This window comes from Paroedura picta, chromosome 4, assembly GCF_049243985.1.
Source record: "Paroedura picta isolate Pp20150507F chromosome 4, Ppicta_v3.0, whole genome shotgun sequence".
Taxonomy (NCBI): domain Eukaryota; kingdom Metazoa; phylum Chordata; class Lepidosauria; order Squamata; family Gekkonidae; genus Paroedura; species Paroedura picta.
This window is the reverse complement of record NC_135372.1, coordinates 27,736,905-27,754,819: the sequence shown is the minus strand read 5'-3', so window position 1 is coordinate 27,754,819 and position 17,915 is coordinate 27,736,905. Positions and strand designations below refer to the sequence as shown.

Here is a 17,915-nt window from a genome sequence, read left to right as displayed (position 1 = left end):
AATAATAGATATATATTGTATTTTTAACATTATGTTTTATCTGGGATGCATTTGTAAGTGTCAGGGATGGATACAACCTGAAATCCATTACTAATCTGGTTGGTTCATGCCCCACCGAAACCCAGCCTCATGCCTTTTGTCCAGTTGGGTTCGGGCCATTTAAAGAATTTGTTTCACTTCCCCCCCAACCCTTCCAAATGGAATGAATCGAGACCTAGGTCTTATATGGCTGCCAGCAATTTCGGCCTCACAGCTGACAGGCACAAACCCAGCTGAGTTGTTTCAGGGCTTCTCAGTCATTTGGATTTGGGGGTTCAATTCAAGAACACCTTAAACCCCAAAGCAAACCAGAAGTTTCTAGTTCGTGCCTATCCCTAGTAATTGTCTCTTTTAGTGCAGCTTTTAACACTGCCTAGAAGCAATGTGGTTTTAACTTTTTTTGCTGATGTTGATTGACCCTGTTTTTATTTCCTTGATGAATACCAATTTTGTAATGGCTTCCAGCTGCACACAATAATCTAAACCTGAATCTGATCATCACTGCATAACTCTTTCCTTGATGAAGGGAATGTTTTTTGCTCCCATATGCAAATGAAATAGGAACCATTGTACTCTTTAGTACAACACATGTGCCTGCCCCAGAATTTTGCTCACGTTGTCAAAAAAAAGGCAAAGACTGTACCCTTTCTGCACGTGCAAAGGCAAGCAGGTAAAGTCAGGTCATTCTTCATCCCTCCCCAAGAGTCTGCCGTCCTTTTGGAATGGGATTCTGTGTCTTGCATAGCTATTTCCTCTCTACTCCTGAGTTCAGCCAACTGCTTCCGCACAGGCACCCAAAGTTCTGCACAGCAACAGTGCCTGCTCCCAGTCTCACCTATCCCCATCCCACTGCTGGCCCTCCTCCCTGTTGAAGACACCAGACTCTCACCTGGACTCTGAACTTCCACATGGTGCCAACAGGAACACCAGGGATTGGTCCGTAATGGTTTGACGGGACGATGGTACATTCTCTGGAGCGTCCCACACACGCCATGCCCTTTAAAAGAAAGAGAGTGCCACTTCAGGGAGAAGGAATAGCTACAAATGAAGTCCAGAATCCAGTGCTCGCCAGGGGAGAAATCTGGGACTTCCAAGGAGCCATGCAAGCCGAGCAAGTCCTCAAGTGAAAACTTACTCAAGGTTCCCATCAGCCAGTTTCTGGAGCCAACAGAAATAGAGAAATGTCAAGAAAGAAAGAGGCCATGTCAAAAGGCTTGTGTCTAACATTGTGGAGGGGGGGGGGAGAATCCTTGAAGTCTTCATCTACACAATAGAGCAGGGGTAGTCAACCTGTGGTCCTCCAGATGTTCATGGACTACAATTCCCATGAGCCCCTGCCAGCATTTGCTGGCAGGGGCTCATGGGAATTGTAGTCCATGAACATCTGGAGGACCACAGGTTGACTACCCCTGCAATAGAGCACCCATCGCAAAAACAACCCAGAGAGATGAGAAAGTAACTTTGCCTTTTACGCCTGTATCATGTGGACAGAAGCCTGTTATGGCAAGTGGTAATTTTCACACGGTCTCCTCAAGCCCAGCCACAACTTTTGTTCGTTTACAAGCCCTTGAACAGTCCCTTAACAGAGGCCAGACATCACAAGGGCATTTTCTATGTTTTCCCAAGCTGGAGTTGGGTTCTTCTGAACCACCCCTTCTCCCTTGCCATCGTGCTTTCACCCTGGCTCTGTTCCAATGAGTCCTGTGAAATGCAAAAAACTTATCTGTGTCCTTGCATTGAAGTGTAAACAGCTGCTAGAGGCCGCTGGGGCAATCTGGCTGTGGTGCTCGTTTCCATGTTTCACATGATCAAACCGTTTCGGTCCTGGGAAGGTTTTTCCCTCGCATTATTGGGGAGCAGGAGCCTGCGTCTATAGAACCCGTGTTCTCTTTGTCTCCCGTCTTTGCCAATTTCCTCGTCCTGTGTGTACCTACTGATTGTTCCTGCAAAGTGCTTTCAATAAAGACTGACTTTTGCTACAGTTGCTGACTGGGATAGTGTTCTGTTGGTTCTGAGAACCGGCTATTGGGCTACTTTCCGCGGGTCATGACAGTTAGGTGAAGGCAATTTCACCTCCCCATCAACCCCTCTACATCTGCTTGCCTCCCAAACATGGAAGCGGCAACAGCAGACAGGGACTCGGGGTATCAATCCACATTAACAGCGGCAGTCAAGTCTCCCAGTGGGTTGAGACAAGGCAACAGGACTTGGTGCTCAAGTATTGTGAACCGCCGCGAGCCGGTTTCCGAGAGCGGCGGTCATACAAATCAAATAAATAAATAAATAAATAAGTGCTCCAGTTACAAGAGGCTGTCGCACGGGAGGAAGGCCCAAAAGGGGAGGCCCCACAGACTGCAGACATGCGGCAGTTCTGGGTCATGGTCAAACAGAAACAGAAGCTTGATGCCCCCTTGTACCACTAGGAAGGTTGTACCCCATCCCCACCGTTCACAGAGGCTCCCCGAGCATGAGCACACAGCAACCCTGCTTGGCAGGAGGGGAAGGTGGTATCAGATCTGGTGGTCCACATCAAGGACATTGTTGGCATTGCCCAAATCTGTCTCCTCCTGAACCCTTCCCAATCCACTTATAGGTACTGATACACATACTGCCAGCCCCTGGAATGGGGTCAAGTAGAGTATCCAGGCGCAAGTTTCACACCAAATTTGACAGTTCTCCAGTCGAATTCCAGACCAGGTTTAAGATTCTGATTATCATTTTTAAGGCCATACATCGTGTACCTGAGGGATCGCCTTTCTGCCTACACCCCTCAAAGAACTTTATGCTCCACTATCTTCAACTGCCTGGTGATACCTGGCCCAAGGAATCCCACTTGACCTCAACTAGGTTCATAGCATTCTCTATCCTGGCCCCAACCTGGTGGAACGAGCTCCCAGAGGAGATTAGGGCCCTGATGGAACTAGAACAATTCCACAGAGCCTGCAAATGGGATCTCCTACGACAGGCATTTGGTTGAGGTCGACCTGAACCAATCACCTTCCATTGGCCCCTGAGCCTTCCTCCCATGAAAACCACTGCCGATTTGGCCAACCCACAGGGCCATCAGTACGCTATCATTAAATTACTGTTCACAACATTGTTTTACTGTTCCACTGTTCCATAATACTGTTCTATTGTCATCACTGTATTGTTACTGTTCACAACTATTAAGTTATCTGCACTGTTCCCTGTTTACTAAGTTCTATGTAAACTGCCCTGAGCCTCAGGGGAGGGCGGTATCCTTACCATTAACTATATTAATAAAAGGGAAACAGGTACGGGTCTGTCCGGCCCTAGAATGCAGGCTAATCTGGGCAACCCCGGATTGGGCCAGCCACCAGGCAGCATTAGAAGACATTTCTTGTACTTAGCTAAGGCATGCAGGCATGACCATGTACAAGGTTGGTGTCTGAGGTTCTAGACAAGCAGAGCCAGGATAGACCCACCTTGCCCCAGTCCCGCTGAGAGGAGGAATTAGCAGATGCCATCTTAGCTTTCTTTTTGCTCTCTTTCAGCTTCTCCCCAGCCAACACCACCTCACTCGCATCATTCCGACACTCAGGGCAGTACCTATAGGAGAATTGACAGATTAAAGTAACAGATATTAGCAACTCCGTTTTTATCTACAGCAGTAGGAAGTTGTACAACAGAGCCCCTTCTGCAGTTCCAAAACCCAGTGACTGGATGTGCGAGACTTCTTTATGGCAGCGAGGCTGAGGTAGGGGTTGAAGCCTGACAAGCAGTTTGTTGGGATCACAGAAAACATTAATGCCAGTTCACATGAAATTGACCCAACAATCCCCCGCACAGAGGTTATTTGTTTTTTTTTAATTCAGGCATACAAAGGCAAGCAAAGCTGTCAAACTAAAAAGTCAGAAATCTCACACAATCCAATGTTTACCTATATCCCTGCACTCAGCAAATTCTTGTGAGGTAAGGGGAGAGGGACAGAGAGAACAAGCAATATATGTAGATGAGTGGGTGTTTTGTTGCCTCCTAGAGTAGCGATCCCCAACCTGTGGGCCCGGACCACATGTGGTCCGTCGACTAATTGGAGGCGGGCCGCGAAGGACTCCTTCTCCCCTCACCCCCCGGCCCTTTACAACACACTTCGGGTGTCATTGTCTCCCATCACTCCCAGATGGGACTATCTCATTGCAGAGAAACAAGCTCAGGGTTCCCATGGATTTGTCATTGTCATGAGTTAAAATTTCCATGAAAATGAAATGTTCCTTATCTTCATTGTTGTGGCGTGTCTGTATCTTATTTTGAAGGGATGTTTAAACATTACCATAGCGATCAGAGAGCATTAGGGCAGTGGTTGAGATTAGAGGAGTAAACTAGCCCCCCCCACCACGGGCCTCAGTAAAATTGTCAAGCATTGAGTGGTCCCCAGTGATAAAAAGGTTGGGGACCACTGTCCTAGAGCATGCTTTGTATTTTTAAGTGCATTTGTTTGTGGCTGATTTGCTTTCAGTGCCTAAGCACACAATGGTAAGCTTCCCTCTGAGAATCATGGGGTCTTATGCCCACTTTGAGAATCCAATCATGCATGCATCAAGGTCTGCAGCTTTTGTTGGCATGTGAAGTTAACGTACTGAGGGCTCATCTAGCACAGGGTCTCCCCTAACTAGCAGGGGTTCGCCAACCCCCCTCTCTCAATCCTTCAACTGATGAGATGAGAGCCTAAACCTGGGACATTCTGCACCACACAGTATGTGCTCCTCTACCAAGCTATGGCCCCCAACAGCTCAGTGAAAAAGGACCAGATTGGAGTTCCCAGAGGAGAAGCATGACATTCAGATAAACTGCATCTACACACTTTGCAGTATACACCGTCCACCCTATTTATATTAAAAAATCAGCCACACTGCATATTCCGCAAGCTGTGCAGATACAGTATATCTGAATGCCACAGTCCTGTCCTCTGGGAACTCCAGTCTAGTCTCATTAAGTCTGAGAAAGGATGCAACACAAGTTCTCCACATTCTCCAGGTAGAAGACAGGCTAAAGAGGCTTTTCCCAGAGAGGCTCTGCCAGGTAGTTTAAGACCTGGTCCACAGACACCCTTCTACAATAGCTTCAGAGCCCCATAATGGCTCCCCAACAGTCCTGGGATTCTTCTTCAGACAGCAGCTGGTCCACTTAGGCCCAAAGCTGCTAATCTTCTCTGGGCTAATGTTCAGTCCCAGGTGAACTACTTTGCTAGAGGCTCCCTTCACAACTTACCAGTCATCCTCAGCAGGTATCCTGCTAAGAGGAGGGTTAAGGCAGTAGATGTGGAAAGCCATGTCACACTCGTCACACATCAGCTGCTTCTCAGGGCTCTCTTTCCCGCCGCACACGTGACAGGCGCACATCCGGCAGGGCTTGTTAGGATTGTCCTTGCAGTGCTTACATACTGGTCCGCTCTGACCTGAAGAGATTCAAAAGGACACACCCCATGTGTGAATGGAGCAAAAAGAGTGATGGCTTTGGATGTCCCCACACAATCTATACCTAGTGGAATTAACTGCTTTAAGACTGGAGAAGGGACACTCCACCAGCCAAAGGAATATAGGCCACTGGGAGGCTGTATTGTCTCCTCTCCAGGGATGACAATGTGGTAAGGGAAGACCAGCTTGGTCACCAACCAGTAGCCAGAAAAACAGGCACTAAGAGATCCCTCTCCCTGCGAGGAAGAAGTCTCCTCCCACAGCCAACTCCCCAAGACTGGGAGGGGGGGGTGTACTTTGGCCTCCGTCAGTAGCCTAATGTTAAAGGAGTGCAGGGGAATCATTTCCCCACAGGCACACAGACCTTCAAGCAAGCAAGACAATCAGCAATGAAAAATCAGCTTGGCCCCAACTGGATATAAATGAGACAGATCAGACAGAACTCCCTCAGGTGTCACCTCCGCTCACCCAACTCCTCTTTCCTTCAGCGGCTAGTCTTTTTAGAACATAAATGCAAAGTAAACACAATCGGCCTTTATATATGTGGGACCTCCATGTTCAGAAGCAGAACACCACCTGTCTGCATCTACCTGTCCAGGCCTGGAGTCCTAACCTAGCACGATGGTCATGGGGTCTTTTTCAGCCAGAGCTGTCCTCCAACACTGAAGTCAAGAAGAGCCATGGGGAACAGAGACTCACGTTTCATTGGGCTGTCAGCAGTCAGTGGGACAGCACACCCGGGTTTTTCAATCTTGTAGATCTCATCCACAAGGGTAATTCGGCAGTCATTTAAGGTATTTCCGGCATTACTACAAGGGAGACAAACCAAAACAGGCAATTAAAACAAAACTGACAGTTTGACACAAAGAGAATTTGTGCGTGATTGGCAGAAAGAGATGTAAGCTGGCTGGCTGCTTAGCAAGCAGGGCCTAGACGGTAGCCTGTCCTTTTCAACCCTACAGCTGTGCCCTTTGCTTGCCCCTCATCCAAATTCAGGGCTTGGATTACGGATTGCGACAAATAAGAATGTGTGGTGATAGAGAACCTTTCAGGTTTCGGATCTGCCACTTACCCAAGAACTATCTTGGCATACAACTCCTTGTATGTTCGGGTTTCTCGTTTTTGTAGGATCTTGGCATCGTACCAGAATCCCCTCTCCTTTGGGTCATCCGGGTTGTAGTTCAACATGACAAAATCTCCTATTTCAAGTTCCTCCCACTTCAGAATTGTCCTGGCACGAGCACGCACATCTTTGGAGCTCAGCTGGATGACACCGTTCTCTGGGTAGCTTTAAGATGAATACCACACAAGTAAGTTAAAATGCAGGTCATCCTGAAGCAAGAGGTATTTTAAAATATGCCATATTTTCTAAGCATTTGAATTTCTAGCAAGTTGCAAGCAGTATGAATCTTTAAACCAAAAGCTGTCAAATGCTGCAATGGCTAGTTGTAGAAGGTAATTCCAGACAAATACATTTCATGCTTGCCTCAGGAGGAGACAGCTCAGTTACAGCCTTGAAAATTAGAAAAGAGTTAGAATAAAGCTTCAGGCCCTTCCCTATTAGCCAAAATGGCTTTGGAGTAGTTTAAAAGGCAACAAACCAGAGCCTCACTATGGCTAATGGTGGTGGTGGGGGGTAAACTTCCCAAGTATTGGCCATCTGCAGCTGGGTGCCAGAACCACAAATCAACTGAGATTATCTGCTGTTGTACTAAGCAGCATGGGAGGCCCCACACTCTCTTAATTCTGCACATTCCCATTTCACCTGCAGGCAGAGTGCATTTCACAACTTCTTTCTCACATCTCAGGTAGGAAACTTAGCTCTTGTCAAAACAAAGTAGTACTAAACCTAGTTCTCCTGGAAAGTAGGGGTTGCAGTTAGGTTTGTGTGCTTCGGCAGCCAGCGCTGCAGCATGGGGGGGGGGGGAGTGGCAGCGCCAGTGGCAGCAAGCAACCCAGCACCCGCACACAGGCGCAGAGCTCTGCGCCTGCATGCATACGCCGACTAGCACGCCAGCGCCGCCCCTCCCCCCCGCACCACAGCGCTGGCTGCCTCAGGTTTGAATGGCCACCAATGCGTCCGAAGCGCGCCAAAATGCACATGCCTAGTTGTGATAGCAGGGCCCCTCATCTCCACAGGCTGCCAAGAAATCCTGTCACAATCGCTGCTTCACTCGCTAACTTAACACCCAACAGTTACTGATACCGTAGCCCTGGCTAAAATACATCCAAAACTATTCCCAGCTAGCACTGTTTTTCTAGCTGCATGATGAAGCCAATGCGACTTACAATGGGAACCAATGGCATGCACAACTTCAACCACAACTTCCTGGCTGCAGCATTCTGCCTCAAGGGAAGGGGAGGCTCTCGTATTTCTGCACAGAGTGCTCTCTCCTAGGCAACGAGGGGGAGGCCAGGAGCATGCCATCTTCCCAAGCAGCAAGCATTTAAGAAGCACGGCTGTAATCTAGCAAGTTACAGAGCTCATATTCACTCCCCCTCCTCCCAAAAGGACACCCTGATCTGGCTCCTTCAGTTCCCTCTGCACGCAGAACGCTCCTGCAGTGGCCCAAGTCTAGCTCCATCGTCAGGGATAAGTTGCTCACTAGGGAAGTTCCCAGTAAGCATTTCAAATGCCACTCACTCTTCATATTTCACATGATATATAACATCCTCTTCAGCAACAGCGTCCGGAAGCTCGGATTCCTCATCGCTCTCGTTCCCCTTGCTGGTTGCCTTCTCTTTCAGAGTCACATTTACAACCTGTGCTTCAAACCAGGCCCCCATGCTTGTATCACGAGCATCCACCAGCTCGTTGATCTAAAAAGCAATAATAAAAATGATGAAGCCAATTTGCATCTGATGGCATGGATCTAGCCTTGGAAACGACTCAAGGGCAAACCTTGCTGTTGCTTCTTTCCCATTTCAAACAGCAATGAAGATAAATGAACAAAACTTTGTTGGTCTTAAACGATGTCACTGGGCTTTAAATTTGTAATGACGAGAAATGATCACTTTGCTGCTTAAATACTTTTACACCACAGGGGGCCAAGCAGGTAACAAGGCACAAGCAACCAAGGGATTGTGCTGCTCTTAAGCAGAAGAGGAGGACCTGGTTATGTCATACAACCAGCTTATACAACTCTCCTGCTCCCTTCACCTGTGTTGTGCTACTGTCTGGTCCCTGGTTCTACAGGCAAAACTACTCTGAGATGCAGAGGCTCAGTTATGAACTGCAGGGTATACTAATCCCAGTCAGCTGTTCCATCACTACTTTGATATTTGGCAATTACAGCAAACCAGAGCCGGTCTTTAGTTTTCTGCCTGCCACATCCCACTTTTTGGGATAAAGGAGAGATATTGCTGCACCTATAGCAGCTGTCTGACCCACCCACAACCACCCTGTGTGGATGGACAGGTGCTCTAATAAAGAGTAATTTCATTATAAGTCATACAAAGCAGCACTCAGAAGTGTCAGCCCAGAAATAAGAGACCTGTGGACAAGGTGGGAATCTACCTACTAGGACTGTTTTAATTATACAGAAAAATCTACATTAAAAAAAAAAAATCCCAAACTAGCCCAATGAGGGCTACCAATGCTCAAGAATCTTTTAAGCACCTGCACATGGGCGGGGATCAGCATGATTCAGCCCCTGAGAGCTTACGAGGAACCTGAGATTCAACAAGAAGCATTGTTTCATAGATATGGATAGGCACTAAAAGCACTTCTTACTTGCTGGAAATAATTTTCTCAACTCAGCCTAGAGCTCAGGAGATATTAAGGCACGACCATGCTGCTGACTTAAACAAATTTCACACTCTTTCCTTTATCACAGAGAATCTCATGAGACCATCTAACGGAATTCTTCACACCCTCACCGAACTCTCAACATTTTTCTGGAAGAGACTGCAATAGTGAAAGTGGAATGCAACTTCTTTCTGCCACACTCCTCCGCCAGAAGATGTTCAGTTTGGATTAGAGCATCAGACATGATTCTTTCTTAATGAATTTTGAAGGTTTAATGTTTGTTTGTTTGTTTTTTTAACTACCCTACAAACCACTACCTCAAGCATCTTTAACAGAGAAAAATGTTTAAATATAAAAACAGGGCGCTAATAATTTATTTGCCTGGCATAAAAACATATCTGTATACACATTTGCAATGGTTCTCTTCAGGCTTGTTCTAGACACAGGCTTTACCTCTTGGAAACAACTCTTGCATTATTTTTTAATTTTAAAGAGTAAACTGGAAACCCCCTCACCTTATAGTATCCAAACCCTGGGTCCACTAAGTTCACCAGGTCAGCCTGAGCAGATGTGCTTGGCTGCCCCTCCATCTCCAAAGCCGCTTCCCCATTATTGGAACTCTTATCAGACTCGCTTTGCCCAGAGCCACAGCCAGAATCCGTGTCTGAAAGCTCAGAGTCCTTTTCTTTGTTGGCCAGAGGCAGGACACTGGGGCTTTGTCTGACCAACAGCTGAACAATATCATTCAAGCCAACATTGTAATCGAAAAGGGAATGACCATCCTCCATCTGTAGAAGTCAGAAAAGAAAACAATGGTTATTTAGAGAGGCACTGCAATCAATTGGAACTTATTAATTGCTCTACTTCTCATGTACTCAAAAGAAAAAAGCCACAACTGATTAGAAAGGATTGCTTAGTTTTAATTACTGCGACTGCCAAGCTGTGGTTTCATTGCTGTCTTCCCACCAATGTATTTTTGGAGAAAATGAATTTTGCTGCAATTGCAGTTTGTCCCACTAAGGCCCAAGATGCCCACCTCCATTCCAGCATGCTATAAACATTAGGACACACAACAAAACAACCCCCTTGATACAATTAAATGCTTCTCTACACCGACTAGCTCAGCTCTTTAAGAAAGCTGCAACAAGCCAAGCCCCTCTGAAAATTAAGAACACTGAAATTTTGACATACTTCCATTCACCTCCTAGTTTAGAATGCCATTTCTCATTGCCTCCTCCACCAGACCTTCATGTTTTTACAACTGCATCCCTTTCAGAGACTTCCCTGCAGGCAGAAGCCACGTGCTTGCAGCTCAGTTTTCTATCACACCATCACCTTATAGTACAATCTCCCTACGACAAGGAAGTCCATTTGCATTTGAAACAATTGTGAATCTCAAACCAAAGTTCAATTAATTGATTTCAGATTATAGTGCCCATTTGTCCCGGCAACACAACTTACACAGCCCACCAGCATGAAACACCTGAATAGCTGCAAGAATCAAGCGCCAGCCTCTGTTAAACGCAAGGGACAAATGGTAATGACTGGGGAAGGCACTGGCAAGGCCACCCTGTATTGAGTCTGCCATGAAAACGCTGGAGGGCGTCACCCCAAGGGTCAGACATGACTCGGTCCTTGCACAGGGGATACCTTTACCTTTAAAGTTTATTAGTACAACCAAGACCCTTGACAGCACACACTGGAAGACAGTACAGCACTGACATGAACCAGAGCAACAAGCACAGTTTGAGCAGCACATAGGGCTGCCTTCAAAGCTTATGCAGGTGCCTCAACCAGTAGTGGGCTAAAGCACAGTTCCTGACGGTTCCCTTATTTATAACACATCTCTCAAACAAACAAACAAAAACAAAGACTGCACCAGCCACCAATTCAATATACAATTCAGAGTATTGTCCGTCACCTTTAAAGCCCTAACCCAAAACCGGGGTACATGTAAGACCACTCACTCATTTATGAACTTCTATTAAGATTTTTTTTTAGTAGGGACCCATTTCTACTCAAGGTACCTTTTCTTCCTTCATAGGCAACATGGGTCTGTTCGGTAGCAGCATCATGCCACTAGAACTCCCTCCAATGATATGTGCCTGGATACTTTTTCTCAGGACATTTCCATACGCCCAAGCTTCTTAAATGGCTTGTGCTGGGCTGAAGGCTTTTCTCACTGGTTTTTCTTCATTTCCCTCCAGGACAATTGGAAGCTATTTTAAAAGGTCAAGGTATCCCCTGTGCAAGCACCGAGTCATGTCTGACCCTTGGAGTGATGCCCTCCAGCGTTTTCATGATAGACTCAATACGGAGTGGTTTGCCAGTGCCTTCCCCAGTCATTGCCAGAAGCTATTACTACATGAATTACATTACTATGAATTACATGAATAAGTACTATCTGTTGGGTAGTATTGTACAGCTGTCTTACTAGCTGATATTTTTACTATCGTTTTATGGTTAGAAAGAGCAACAGAAGTGAAGAAGTCAGCAATGACTCAGGAAAGCTCATCCCCTGCCACAAATGTTGTTAGCCTTAAAAGTGCTGCTGGACTCTTGCACATTTCTACTGCTACAGACTAACCTGGCTGCCAATCTTGATCAGTCTCTTTTTATTCCTATGATGATCTCATTTTATTCCTAGGAGGCTTGATAGCCATAGGTTTACTGTCACCTTGAAAGCCCCATCAAGAGGTGGCATTGTTAAATTGAAATGCAACTATCACTGCAGACTCCAGAAATCTCCCATTTTTTGCATGACAAAGCAGAAATGGGAAGAGATCTTTACTCTCAAAGACTCTCCAAATTAGAATAAAGCACACCACACACATTTGTGGTCAGAAAAGTGGGGGGGAAATCATTCCCATTGTTATGTGAGACACCATCCCACTAAGTAGGTGGCAAAACAATGGTGGCATTATAACCCTTTTTTTAAGATGTCTCTAACTGATGCCTTATTTCTTTTAGCCCAATAAATCCTACATATTTTTTAAAGTTTATATAGACTATTGCCATCCCGGGGGGCGTGGGGGTGGAACCCAAACACATGTAACAAAAATGCAGAATATTTGTCAAATCAACTATTTTTTCACAACCATGATGCTCTTCTAATGTTCAGTTAGAACCCTTCTCCAAAAGGGAAATAAACCAGCAGATGCTTTTATGGTTATGGACTCGGATGTCTATGCCCAAGAACAGCCATGATTTCTGCAGCACTTTCTATATGCAGAGGTTTTAAAGATTTCCAACCTACTCACCCCCCACAAACCTATGAAGTCTATCACAGTTGTTATCTTCTTTTGAAGTGGGGAATTCTGTGGTCTCCTGGTTTCCCAAAAGCACCCTGATCAGGATAGCCCAGGGAAGACTGATCTTAGAAGCTAAGCAAGGCCAACCTGGCTAGTATCTGGATGGGAGACCTCCAATGGTTTGGGGCAGGGTTGGTCAAACTGTGGCCCTCCAGATGTCCATGGACTACAATTCCCACGAGGGAATTGTAGTCCATGGACATCTGGAGGGCCGCAGTTTGAGTACCCCTGGTTTGGGGAGTAGTTACTCCAAGGACACGGACACAGGAAATGCGAACCACTTTCAAACATCTCTTGCCCGGCTACAAGACAATCCTTTGATGTCCTAGCTACGCTACATATGACATAAATATAAATAAATACAAATTAAATAAGTTCCCAAAGGATACGCAGCGAATCCTTCTCTGAACTGGTGCACAGCCCTTTAATTATGCATCTGTTACAGCCAAGTTTTTTTGAGACAATATACACCAAAGCAGTCTTTTTCACAAGATACATTATTTCTGGAACATTAAATAATTCATTTGCTTTACAGTTATAAGGCTTTTAAAATCCTCTCTCGCAGCAGCTTTGCTTCCCCCACCACCACTATCCCAAAACAAAGATAAAGAGCCAGCAAGCACATGCCCACAGGCCACATTCAGAATCCACTTAGGGCCCCCTCCCTATTTCCTGCAGCACAACACTGACAAGGGGGAAATACTGCTTTTCACTTAGTATGTTCCCTTTTCACTGGAAAGTGAGAAGTCAAGCCCAGAAGGCCACTCTCCACTTTACAAAACCCTGCCCATTTATCACAGGACATAGCATCTGGCATGCAAATCTTTGATTGGGAACTCCATAAGAGATTTAACGTGGGAATTATGCCCAGAGAGGATAAAGGTAGTGCCCATTTTGCCTCCCATTTCTCAGGTTCACAGAAATGTTAAGAGACCCTACACACAGAAATAAACTCATCACCCACACCCCAAGGGAGGCACCTTTCCTGCAGCCAAGCTAGCTGCTGACTTAAGTGTTATAGGACAGAAGCAATATCACAGGGATTTGCAAAGACACCTGTCTGTTTAAACTCAAAAGATTATCCCTAAGCAACAACAAACAAAGGGCTGCAGCGGACCAAATATCATCATTCCTGGAGGAAACTTCAGCCCTTGACCCATTTCAGTCTGTTTCCAGCCTGGCCATGTGGTGGAAACGGTGCTAGTCGCCCTGACGGATGACCTCCGCCAGCTAGACCGAGGCCGGTCACCGCTGCTTATACTATTAGATCTGTCAGCAGCATTTGACACTGTAGATAATGGACAGCTCTCAAATGGCTGATCTCCTCTCTCCAGGGTCAGGGACAGAGGGTTGAAATATGAAAGAGAGTATCCAACTGTCATCAGCTCAAATGTGGTGTCCCACAGGGAGCAGTCCTCTCTCCTATTTTATTTAACATCTTCATGCATCCCTCTTGCTCAGCTGGTTCAGAGGTTTGGGCTGGGTTGCCACCAATATGCAGATGACACCCAGCTCTTCCTCTTGATGGATGGCCACCCTGATTCCGCCCAGAAACCTTAACCAGATGCCTGGAAGAAGTGACGAAATGACTCAAGCAGAGTCGTCTGAAGCTTGACCCTTCAAAGACGAAGTTCCTGTGGCTGGGTAAGAAGGTACCAAGCGAGGAAGCGCACCTACCAAAACTGGACGGAGTGCATCTAACAATAGCCCACTCCACCAGAAACCTGGGGATGATCCTCGACGCCTCCCTTTCCATGGAGGCACAGGTCACAAGAGTAGCGCGGCTGGCCTTCTACCACCTACGCCAAGCCAAGCTATTAGCGCCCTACTATGCACCAGAACACCTGGCCACAGTGATCCATGTGACGTCACCTCTAGACTGGACTTCTGCAACTCGCTCTATGCAGGCCTATCCTTATCCTTGACCCAGAAACTGCAATTGGTGCAGAACACAGCGGCCAAGATTCTCACCAATACACCATGGAGATCTCATTCTGGCCTGTACTTCAACAACTCAACTGGCTCCCAACTGAATTCCGGATCAGGCTTAAGGTTTTGGTTCTTACCTTCAAGGCCATATGCAGTCTGGGCCCAGTGTACCTGAGAGACCATCTCTCCACCCATAACCCCAAGAGTGTTACACTCCGCCACCGCCAACTGGCTTTTTCCATCCTGGCCCCCACCTGGTGGAACGATCTCCCTGAAGAGATCAGGGTCCTGCCCGAACATCCAAAGTTCCGCAGGGCCTGCAAAAGGGAGTTCATTCACCAGGCATTTGCCTGAGACCAACCACAGGTCCTCCTCAGACATCCACTCCATGGCCTGAACCAGTCTGACCTCTCTAAGGGTTTACTGTTATTGTTGGGATCACTGAAGTTATGTTGTATATATGTTGTTGTTGTTGTATTTGACTATGTTGTATGTTGATTCGTTCCATGTATCCCCCTGTGATGTTGTATGTAAACTGCCCTGAGCTATATGGAAGGGTGGTATAGAAATCAAATAAACAAACAAACAGTAGCTGGCCTTCTCAGCTGATGTCTCCTCTCCAGGCCATGGTTTTCACATAGGCATTCTGCCTTCTTAAGGTCCTTTTCTTTTTGCGCTACTTGTCAAGGAATCCCCATGTGTTTGCCACAGAAAGCCAGAACAAGCTGAAGCATGTTTTAAGGTGCCAGACCATCCCATTGGAACAGTAGAAGACTTGTTAGGCTTTGGTGTTGTTCGAAACAAACTGCGATTACGCTAAACATTCCCTTCTGGGCACTGACAGGAAAAACCAGCAGCTACTGGAAGATGTATTTCAGAGATGTTTGACTGTTATTATTTGCACTGTGGCAACCCCTGCAATAGGGATGTAAGTTTTGCTTTAAAAAGATACCCGTTTCAACATTAACAAGCTCAGTCTATCTTCTGTGAAGTGATTGCAGACATTACTCATTTTTGTATACTCCAAGACTGTGATAGGATGTTGTGAATATGTCAGATCTAGGTGGGGAAAACAGTTCTAACCCACCACCCAACTTTTCCAGTTTTCCATACACTCATCCCATGAAAGCATGCACACACAAACTGTGCTGCCTCATGTCCAATACCAGCACAGCTCTGTCACATCTTTAGAATATAAATTAAGTTATAAATAAACAATATATACACAATCACAAAACCAGCCTCAAATTAGCAGCTGTGAATCCAGAGTAATTAAAAGCAGTTATAACTTGGGGAATCAAATTGTATTTGGATGAGGAAGGCAGAGGATGCAATAGGATATGTAGAGGGTCCAAGGATAATTAAAGGTAAAACATACAGACCTGCAGTTTCCAAAATAAAAAACGGTGAGATTGTCCTAAGTACATTTGCCCTCTGCCTTAACTTAATAAAGTTCAGGCCTTGGTTAGGTGGACATTCCCTTTCACCGTCAATAGGAAATGCAAGGGGTTTCTTGTTCCAAGAAACTTTAAATGGGCTGGTTAAAGTACCACCTCTCCCCTGTAGACTGGTCTACTTGGATGGGAATTTCTGACCTTAGCTTCTAGGAGACAGGCAAGAAGTTAAGTTTTGAGAAGAAACTTGGATACAAGGACACAGATGTCATTAGCTAAAAGCAATGGACTGGAGAGGAAAGTTTCACCTAAAATGGGCTTGATCTCTGGAGAGCTTACCCCACACCAAGGGAAATCATACCATATATCAAATATATGCCAAAAAATGGAAAATTATCTAGAATGTGATAGCAGGCAAAATATAGCCCCAAGAATGAAACACATGCATATTTTCTGTATGTCTTGGAGGTACCCCAGGCCAAATTTCAGTCACTCTTACTTCTAAAGCCACCAGGTGTCCTTCTGGGCAGGCATCACTCACTAACACAATCAGCAAGGGCATCGTTGACCTATTGCTCAACCAGGAGGCATGCCTGTCTGTTCCTCTGAAACGCTTAGCATACGAATGGTAAAGAAAGACACCTCATTCAATCGTTTAGATATTTAATACTGCCTGCCCTGTAAGCTTCTACCAACACAAGGGATCATTAAAAAGCAGCTCAGAAGAGACTTCATTCACATGACAGGAAACATATGCTTAAAATTGTTAAATGCCTACTAAAAGCCAGGAAATATCTAAAATGCTAAAACCAAACAAACCCAAATATAAATCTTGTGCAACAATTTTGAACAACCTCAAGCATAGCTTTTGATAACTCTCCAGGGACTTATAGACTTGTAAACACATCTCTCTCAATCCCTAAGCTGTCCTGATAGCAGTTACTTGGGGGGGAGCAGTTTGAGTGGACGTTTTAGAGTCTCCTAGGCAGTTGTCGCTCTGGACATCAAAACAAGCACCCTAATCATAAGACGACAATACACACTAGTGTTTCCATACCACAGGAGAAAAGGACAAGGACCAAGCAGGTCACAGCTACAACTGTTCTGATTGTCAATATCCCCAAAAATGGGGAGATTCAAACAAACTTAGAGACTCAAAGAGACGAATATGTGGCAGAGCATGTATGCTTCAGAAGTTGATAGAGTACCCCATTATGAAAAACAGAAAGAGCAGCTAAATGCCAAGAGGTATTTATTTCCCTAATGGAGAAAAACATTTTATCTATGGTGCTGAGCTAGATTTACAAAACAGCAAACACCAACTAGGAGGTGATAGACCAAGATCCAGTGCACCGTTTTGGCAAAGTCGCTAGATGGCAGTGCTATGCAGGACATTTCCCTACACTTTTAAGGAGGTTAACCAACAAACTTACTTCTAAAGTTCTCGATCAATCTACACAAGCCGCTCAGGAGAGACTGCCAGCCAGATTCACACACATTCTAAACTGCCTGTTCCGCATTTACCACTTAGTCACACCATACAGCTCCTTGCAAATCTAAGCGCCGTTGGTAACAACTAGTAACAATGCAGCTGCTAACAGTACCAAGATGAAAAGAAACAAGAAATCAGCTGAAATGCAGTTTCCATCGCAGACACAACAGTTCCAGCCACTCCATGAAAAACCAATTTTTAAAATTTGATTTACAAGATACAATATTCAACAATGTACTTTCCAGCCATAACTTGCCTCCTCATAACTTTGTTGTTATTTTTCCATTCTTTGTCTCACACAACCCAGAAAGATTCAAGTGAGTAGCTGTGTTGGTCTATAGTAGCACAACAAAAATCCAATAGCACCTTTAAGAACCTTTAAGACCAACAAAGATTTATTCAAGGCATGAACTTTCAAGTGCATGCACTCCTCCTCAGACTAAATGAACAACCATCATAACTAGAGATATAAGGCAAAAGCAAATCACAGCAAATAAATCTTTGTTGGTCTTAAAGGTGCTACTGGACTCTATTTTAGTTGTACAATCCAGAAGGTTTTAGGGGTGG

The 17,915-nt window shown here is 45.5% G+C and overlaps 1 protein-coding gene across 4 annotated transcripts in view; it reads right to left on the bottom strand.

The window, feature by feature from the left end:
• Positions 1–17,915, bottom strand: part of UHRF1 (ubiquitin like with PHD and ring finger domains 1) — a 39,890-nt gene that overhangs the window by 9,947 nt on the left and 12,028 nt on the right. For all 4 annotated transcript variants that reach the window (XM_077332094.1, XM_077332093.1, XM_077332095.1 and 1 more), the window contains exons 3-9: positions 9,738–10,010; positions 8,119–8,294; positions 6,547–6,762; positions 6,174–6,283; positions 5,269–5,455; positions 3,486–3,609; positions 929–1,036 (exon numbers count right to left, since the gene is read on the bottom strand). In XM_077332094.1, the coding sequence (XP_077188209.1) occupies positions 929–1,036; positions 3,486–3,609; positions 5,269–5,455; positions 6,174–6,283; positions 6,547–6,762; positions 8,119–8,294; positions 9,738–10,010 (1,194 nt within the window). The remainder of the gene's footprint in view (positions 1–928; positions 1,037–3,485; positions 3,610–5,268; positions 5,456–6,173; positions 6,284–6,546; positions 6,763–8,118; positions 8,295–9,737; positions 10,011–17,915) is intronic.